The sequence below is a fragment of the Galeopterus variegatus genome, unplaced genomic scaffold (assembly GCF_000696425.1).
Source record: "Galeopterus variegatus unplaced genomic scaffold, G_variegatus-3.0.2 Scaffold5143, whole genome shotgun sequence".
NCBI lineage: Eukaryota > Metazoa > Chordata > Mammalia > Dermoptera > Cynocephalidae > Galeopterus > Galeopterus variegatus.
Genome location: NW_007731254.1, coordinates 136,138 through 145,307, shown reverse-complemented (window position 1 = coordinate 145,307; position 9,170 = coordinate 136,138). Strand labels below are relative to the sequence as shown.

Genomic DNA, 9,170 nt, shown 5'->3' with positions numbered 1-9,170 from the left:
CTTGGAACAGTACATAAAATAAACATTTGTATGCAATTTTGCTAAAATCATGTTTTTACTTTGCAACAGAAACATGAATAATCCACTAAAATAAATGGACAAACAGTATTATTTTCTCCATTTGACAAAACAGGAAACATTAAATGACTTGTTCAAGGTCACACCGTAAATCAGAGTCAGGTACCATCTAATGTTCTAATTCTGATCTACTGGAATTTAACTTTAGAAGGGCAGACATTATCTCTCTTGTGTTTACTACTGACAGCACCTAGCACAGCACCATGCATATCACTAGGGTTAATGGTAATAGTGCACATGCTCAGAACTAGTATTATGAAAGTTAACTGCATTTGATGAAGAAGCAAAATGAATGAATGATAAATGGATAGTACTTCCCTTTCATATCACAACATTAACCTGTAATGAAGAACTGCAACAGACTTTATGTGTAAAGTATAACCCGAAGTGTTTTCCTTCAGATTGAAAATCCTTGAAGAAAAACAGCTATCCCATTTCTAACTGGTATATGATAGAACGAATCAATCTACCACTATTTTTTTTCTTAGCAGACTATAACTAACTATATGACAGTATTCTGGGATATTTGGTCAATGCTATAACCAAGGTTATGATTAGTCCACCCTCCTATAAATGAGAGTTGTAAGTATGATGACCACATAATTTGTCATCTAGATTGGGACACTTTTGGAAATGAATAGGATGCTATTAACACTCATACATCAGGAATAATAGGCAAATCAGAATACACGAATCACCCTAGTTAAAACTGAAAAGTATCCTCTTTTCCTTTTTTACTTATGGCATCTGCAAGAGATCCCCTGTATATCCTGCCTGCATTTTTTGGTTCTTGCCAAAATTTCCTGACAGAGTGATATTAGAAATAGAGATGTAAATTACTAAATATCGGTGCATATGCATTTGAGTAATGACACACCAATTTTTAGATATAACTCATATTAGGATTTCAAAAGCAGTTGATTATAAAAATTAGTTACAACAAAATGCTCCACCTTCGATTACAGGTCAGTATCACAGACTTATCTTGTCAATTTTTAAGATGATGACTTCCAATATAACCTCCTTCCCACTAGTTATGAAGAGCTGCAGCAGTCAGCATCCCTTGGTCCCATCCTTCTATCATTGACTTTTGTATTCCTTATCACAAATCCTGAGGAACTCCTTATAAGAAAAGTTGGAGCTTCTTCCCACCAGCAATCAGAACCATACAAACCTCTGTCAGTTGCTTCAGCTGGTCTTTGTTTGTACTTAATTCTTCTAATAGGTCATTCTTTTTCACTTGCAGTTCACAGATTTCCTTTCTTAATGGATTTACTAGTTCATAGAACCGAACCTTAAAAAAAAAAATCAAATTAATAAGCAGTCTTGAAATCCAAATTACAATAAAAATTTGCTAATTTGCAGTATTCTCAATTATCAATAATAAAAGAAATTATCTACAAAGCTAAGACAAGACAGTCATTAGTTAATCTTAACCACTAATACTTTATTAAGTCTTAACATTCAACTAAGTTACTCCAAGAGGCAGATAAATCTGTAACTATCCACCCTTGACAATCTCTCTTTCCTTTCTTCTATCAATACTCAATTTACTATGTATGCCTCATCTCCTACTACTACTCACTCCGCATTATCTGACTGTAAATTTCCTTAACACATCAAGCGTTCAAGAGTCTTGCTCTTGCTATTTCCTATGGTAGAAAAGTTCTTCCTGCATGTAAATGCATGGTTCATGTCTTGTCTCCCTTCAGGTATCAAATCAAATATTACCTTACTAGTAAAGCCTTCCTGGAGTCCCCTACTCTGATTTAAAATAGCACCCTGACCTGGTGGCACTCCCTATTCTTCATTCTGCTCTTTTCTCCATAGCACTTATAATAAACAGACATTCTCCATATTTAGTCATTGTCTGTGTTTCTCGAGTAGAGTGTAAGCTCTGTGAGGACAGGAATTTTTGTCTATTTGGTACACTGCTCTATTTACAATGCCTAAATATATGATAAGTACTCAGTAAATATTTGATAAAGAGATAAAGACTATTCTTTATTCTCATCCCATTCTCTGGGCAAAGCCCTACTTACTGCTGCCACTACAGAGTAGTAAGAAATAATCAGCATAAATCAGGAGTTTTCTTTCATATCACTACTTCCGTTCAGTTCAGACCTCTCTTCCCACTCATAATTCTCTCAGGGGAATTTTCCTGCCCTAACTCAGTAAAGCGTTCCATCTGACAACGTCCTATTAACCTAGGAAGCCATCAGCAAATTAGGAGAGGGTAATTAGGGACTATTTATTGTACAGGCATACAATCTGAAACTCCTTAATATATGACTACATTGCAAGAGTACCATATGTGGTAAGAGGCAAGTCCTAAGGTTAGCCTTCAACACAAAAAAATCTGCATACAATTAATTAAAAAATAATTAGTTAAGATAATATTATCTGTGAAAACAAAAGATGTGATGTAACAAGGAATATTAACAAACCAGAGAGCAAAAATATGTATAATCACCATCAATGGGATATTTTATATCTACTACAGATAAAGCCTCAATGACAGTACTTGAGATATTAATTTGTTTTGGACAGCACACTCGGGGCAGAAAACCACATTTGAACTATTTAAATAAAAAGCTGAACAAAAAGTAACACTTTATTTTATAGGATATCACTAATTTAGAAACCTTACCCCAACAAGAACCAAGAATAGCAACTGCCACCCTAAAACAATAGGTAATATTTATTATGTATTTACTATGTTCTAAGCACTGTGCTATGCATTTTACCAATAAACTTGTAGTTAATCTTCACAATTACCTCAATTGAAAGATGTTGTTTTTATTAATAACACCTTTTTATTTTTGGATTTCAGAAAAATTCAAGCCTCTTAGGGTGAAATGATGTTTTTTCAAACATAGCAGTTCTCAGACATGTGGTTTGAGGAACTCTTGGCCCCTGCCCCGCCTGCCACTCTGAGACCCTTTGGGGGAATCCATAAGATCGAAAGTATTTTCCTAGTAATATTAAGATTTTTTTTTCCTGTTTCATTCTCATTCTCTTATTTTTATTTTTTGGCAACTACCCTGTACAGGGACGGAACCCTGGACCTTGGTTATCAGCACAATGCTCTAATCAACTGAGCTAACTGGCCAGCCCTTACTCTCACTCTCTTACAACTGCTCAGTGGAGTTTGCCAGGGGCTATCTGATGTATGATGACATAATCACTCTTAAGGCTAATGAAATGTGTGCTTATGTACCTTGCGTTTAAAAAATTTCTCAGTTTTAATTTCTAATATGGTATATACTGATAGATATAGCCCATATAAACAAGAGTTCTCTATAGTCAACAATAATTTTCACAGTGTAAAGAGATGTTGACAACAAAATTTTGAGACCACCGACATAGATTAATCCTATGTATAGATTTGTATAATCAACACTATATAATCAAGATCCTGAACTAATCTATCACTACAAAGCTCTCTCTCATTCTACCCCTTTATAATTATACCAGCTCTGCTCTCTCCCTCTATCTCTAACCAACCCCTGACATTAACTAATCTGTTGCTCATCACCGAATCTCATTTTGAGAACGTTATAAACCATTAGTTAATGATAAAATAATACATTTCTATGGATTATGCAGTCATCATCTTCAGATTCCTAGTTGTTGCTTGACTTTGGAGATCAAAGACCCTTTAAAATTTGGTGATCTGAACACCACTCACCATCTTCAGATCAGGGTCCTAACATAATTTATCAACTAACTGGGTCCATCAAAAGTAATGGCTTCTACACAAATGTAAAAGTCTGAAAATATATGTAGTTTTTTTTTTAAGCAATACAAGACACTTACAGATACATATTCAGGAATAGAAAGCTGATCTTCAGGAAAAGCTTTTAGTTTCATATATTGCTCTTCTGTCAACTCAAAGTCTCGTAGGTTCCGACGAACGTCTCCAGCTTTCTCTCTTAGCTGATGATTTGTCTCTTCTAGTTGTTTCTGTCTCAATAAAATGGTTTCCATTTCTTGTTTCATTAATTCTTGATATTTTCTACATTAGGAGAAAATTTATGGCAAGCTTTAAATATCTTTAAGATTTAATTTCCTCAAAGTTCCCTATTTATACTAACATGAAATTAGGGAATGAGAAGCCCAATAGCATTCTTGGCTCCAGTGAAGTGCTTATTTACTCAACCAGTTAAACATGAAATGACAATTCCATACTAATCACTAAATGTACAGCCCACATAAATTATCAGGGAATTAATATTCTTAACGAGTTATGTTAAAAATTCAAGTAATAAATTTATACATTTTTCTGCTTAAGGTTTAAGTCCTATATACATCTGTTTTGGACCCTACTTATAAAAGTAATTTTCATTTCTCTTTTATCCTCACACTGCAAGAAATACCTCTTTAAGATGGCAACATTGAACCCACCATAAAGCATTCATTCAACCAATGAGATAATGAAAAGAGTACTCTGCTCATACTCATCATACTTAAAGAATACAAGCATTGGACACTGTTCTTGTTAGTTGCCTACTCAAAGATTTTGAGCAGGAAGGAACAAACTGATTCCCGCACCCCACCCCACCCCCACTATTTTACTCCCATTAACTGACAAACATGCTGTTATTTCTCCTATCCTAAAACAAATGAACAAAAAACCCCACAACACTTGATCCTGTTACTCACTTCCCCCTTTGCTCCCCCATGGAGCAAAACTGATCAAAAGTTGTCTATACTCATTGTCTCTAATTGCTTTTCTCTTAAACCCATGTCAATCAGGTTTTAACCTTCTCTACTAAAATCTCAAGATCACCAATGACATCCAGATTGCTAATCACCAATTCTTAGTTCTTTTCATCCATGACCTAATGATAGTACACGACACAACTGATCTCTCCATCCCTGATACATTTTCTTCACCTGGCTTCCAAGATACCACATTCTTCATTTTTCTCCTATTTTACTGTGGTAACTTCTCAGTCTCCTGCTATGTCTTAATGCTGGAATACTTGGTCCTCTTCTCTGACTATATTCATTCCCTTCGGGAATTCATCCCGTCTCATGACTTAAATACAGTCTGTAATGATTCCCAGATTTGTAGCTCCAGACCAGACTTTTCACATACCCCCATATAGATTTCTAATAAGACAACTCTAGCTCAACATGCCCCAAATTGAACTCCTGCTCTTTACTCAGAAACCTATTCCACTGTGGTTCCCCCCACTGTAGTTGATAACAACTTCATCTTTTTTATTTATTCAGGCCAAAAACATTGGTGCAATCTTTGACTCCCCCTTTTCCCTTAAACCCCACATCTAATCCATCGGAGCATCCTATCAGTTCTACCTTTAAAATATATTCAGAATCCAACCACTTTTCACCATCATCAGCTATCAAGAGCATTATTGCAACAGTGTCCTGACTGCCAAAGCAGCATCATTCAATCTGATAAATGTCTAAAGAATTAGAGTAGAAGCACTATTACTGAATTCATGGTTCTCAAAGTGTTGTCCCTGGATGAGCAGCATCAGCATCACCCGGGAAACAAGTAGAAATGCAAATTCTCAAGACCCAACCTAAATCAGAACCTCTGAGGGCAGGACCCAATAATCTTTTTTTAATGAGCTCTCCAGATATTTCTAATGCATGCTAAAGTTTAAGGTCCACTGATCTAATGTAATAGTGGCTAATAATTGGTCAGATAATTCCTTAAAAGATCACTTAAACAGTAAAATCTTAAAAAGAGAAAAGATACCTACTTTATACACTTACTTCTAATTAAAACACAGAAAAAAATATTCATTTGTCATATTTTGTATATAGGGCCCAGATTTTTTGAATACAGAGGTATGTTTTGTTTTTGTGCAAATCATTATTGTTTATGATTTCCAAGTTTAATTTCTTTACAATGCCAATAAGTATAATTGGCATAGGCATATTTGAAAGTAAATAATGGACCCTTGATAAGCATATACCTAAGCTGGAGAAAGTATGCAGGCATAACAGAAGGTACTTCAAGCCAAGGAAGTCCATTAGACCATGAGAATCAATCAGTATGTTTTATAGAGTAAATGAAGAAAGGTTAATACAGACAGTAAATTAAGTGGTAGACAGTTTAAAGAGCTTCCTTTGTTGTTTATGGTTCACTTATATTGGCCAATGTTTGTTAAATGCATGTTAACTTTTTTTTTCAAATTTCTTTTTGGCAGTTGGCCAATATGGAGATCCAAACCCTTGACCTTGGTTTTATAACACTGTGCTCTAACTGACTGAATTAATCAGCCAGCCCTAATATGTAGAATTTTTGTATTTTGTAAACTGCACCAAGTAACCTACTTTTTTGTGGTCTGGTTGTGAAAATTATTACCATTATTGACTTAAAATTTCTCTATTTTAGCTTACAATTACATGCATGAATAGGTAATAAAATTACTTTTAATTGCTAAATAGATATTGTTGCTGTTTTTAAAACTTTTCTTACCTGGCATCCTTCTGTTGAAAAGTCAATTGGTTGTCTAATCTCAATGTTAGTAGCTGCTTCTGGTGAAGTGCATCATTAAGTTTCTCCTCCAATTCTTCAATCTTAATAAAGAGAAAAAGGTAAATTATATGTTAAATTTTCAAACTTATCCGTAAAAAAAAAACTTCGGTTTCAAAAAAATATTTAAAAAAAAAAACACTTAAAAGAAACAGGCTTGGGGCTGGCCTGGTGGCGCACTTGGTAGAGTGCGGCGCTTGGGAGTGCGGCAGCGCTCCCGCCAAGGGTTCGGATCCCACGGTTTCAAAAAAATATTTAAAAAAAAAAACACTTAAAAGAAACAGGCTTGGGGCTGGCCTGGTGGCGCACTTGGTAGAGTGCGGCACTTGGTAGAGTGCGGCGCTTGGGAGTGCGGCAGCGCTCCCGCCAAGGGTTCGGATCCCATATAGAGACCGGTCCGCTCACGGGTTGAGCGCGGTGTGGGCGCGACACCGAGGGTTGCGATCCCGTTGCCAGTCACGAAAAAAGACAAAAAAAAAGGAAAAAAAAAGAAAAAAGAAACAGGCTAAAAATAAAAATGGTTTTTGTGCAACGGTTGTGTCTATAAACTGCAAAGACTGCTCATACTATGGCTTGAAATGGCTGCCTCATAAGTGGTTTTTTGCCAGGCTGTCATTAAGACTATTTTTTCCCCTTAACCCACCCTGACTGAGAAGCTCATTGATAACTGGGATTTCAAGTTGGGCCATACCCAGGTAATTATTTCCAGGCCAGACTGTGCATTTATACTCTGACTACTACACATCTTCAACTGACTACCACATTGGTGTTGCTATAAACACCCAAATCACGATGAATAGGCAGCCTCACCTAATCTTGTATTCCCCACATCTCCCTAGCCTCCAAAGCAAAAAACAATTCTGAGTTATGTCTGATATGCTTAGTTCCCCCTCACTGCTTATTCCAATTGGACACCAATGTTTTTGTTGAGTTTACTTTATAAATAGCTGTCAAAACAGTACTATCCTTTTTAATACCCACTGACAAATCTTCAGTTAGACCCCATCATCTCTCATCTGGACTACTATAATAGTTTCCTCTCTGGTGTCCTTGTCACCAGTTTTGCCAACCTCCATATCAATCTTCTTTTATCTTATCTTTAAAAAATGCTATAAAAATTTTATTTTAAATTCTTCAGAGGATCCTCACTGTCTTCAGAATAAATTCTAAACTCCGTGGTATAATATGTTGTGGCATACTCCTTCTTGATCTGGCCCTTGCCAACCTCTGATTTTGTCACTAGCTTAAAAGGCACTGTTTCAGCCAAAATAAGTACTTGCCATTCCCCAAATATGATGTGCTTTTTCTTAAACTTCCATACATTTGGATTTTGCTCCTAGTCTATTTAGAAAACTCATTAGTCCCTCTTTTTGAACCCAGGCTATTCCTGTTTGCCCTTTAAAAGAGAAAATAATTTCACTGCCAATCCTTAATATGTTCAAGTGAATCCCTCTCGCATCATCAAATTCCCCCTCTACTGGATCATTTTCTATCATTAAGCAAACATGTTCTATCTCCCATTAACAAAACAACGAACAACACTCCCTTGATTACATTTCTTTTGCTACAGTACCATGTCACTGTTCACCTTTGGAGCAAAACTTCAATATAGTTTTTGTCCTATACTATTGCAGTGAACCATTCTTATCAAAGTCCATAATGCCCTACCCCAATGGTCATTTTTGCATATTTATCTTATTTGACAGCATGATTTGATAGTGCTGACCACTTCATTCTCTTTTGGCTTCAATAATACTCCTCTCTGGTTGTCCTAGTAAGTCACAGGATACTCTTAAGCTCCTCAGGCTCCTTTGCTAGATTCTCTTCCTTTACTTCATTTCTAAATGTTGGGCTGTCCCTTGGCTTGGTTTATAGCCCTCTGCTGTCCCTAGGGAACATAATCCAATCCCATGGCTTTAGGTGCCATCTATATTCTAGATAGATAGATTTTATTTATCTATCTCTCTATCTGGAGGAAGAGAGAAAGAGAGCAAAAGAGAAAGTGTGTGTGTCATGTACCTCCCTTAAACTCTACTGGCCAATTCCATTTAGGAGTCTAATAGGAACGTAAAATTTAACATGTTCAAAACAGAACTTATCTTTTACCTACCAGATCAGTTTTCTCTTAGCCTTCCACTTCTTAACAGGGCTGGCCGGTTAGCTCATTGGTTAGAGCGCACTGTTTACACACCAAGGTCAAGGGTTTGGATACCTGTACTGCCCAGCCACCACACAAAATAAATAAATAAATAAAAGACCCTAGTTAATGAAGCCAAAAACTTTGGAGTCTTACATTAGACAATAGCCCAATAACTGTCTTCTGTTTCTGTCTTAGGCCTTAGTCTAGTACTTCAGTGCCATTTTGAATACAAAAATGAGGGCACATAACTCCAACTGCCTAAAATCTGACTTTTCTGACTGCCTAAAGCAAGGGTTAATAAACAATGGTGATGGGCTAAATCCAGCCCATGTCTTGTTTTGGTACAGCCCATAAGCTAAGAATGGATTTTACATTTTTAAAGGTTAAGGAAAAAAAAAAAAAAAAAAAAACCAAAAAAAAAAAAAAAAAAAAAAA

The 9,170-nt window shown here is 36.0% G+C and overlaps 1 protein-coding gene across 1 annotated transcript in view; it reads right to left on the bottom strand.

Moving 5' to 3' along the window:
* Positions 1–898: 898 nt before the first annotated feature.
* Positions 899–9,170, bottom strand: part of PIBF1 (progesterone immunomodulatory binding factor 1) — a 20,124-nt gene continuing 11,852 nt past the window's right edge. The window contains exons 3-5 of the mRNA XM_008588995.1: positions 6,539–6,639; positions 3,898–4,096; positions 899–1,372 (exon numbers count right to left, since the gene is read on the bottom strand). Coding sequence (XP_008587217.1) covers positions 1,202–1,372; positions 3,898–4,096; positions 6,539–6,639 — 471 coding nt within the window. The 3' untranslated portion in view covers positions 899–1,201. The remainder of the gene's footprint in view (positions 1,373–3,897; positions 4,097–6,538; positions 6,640–9,170) is intronic.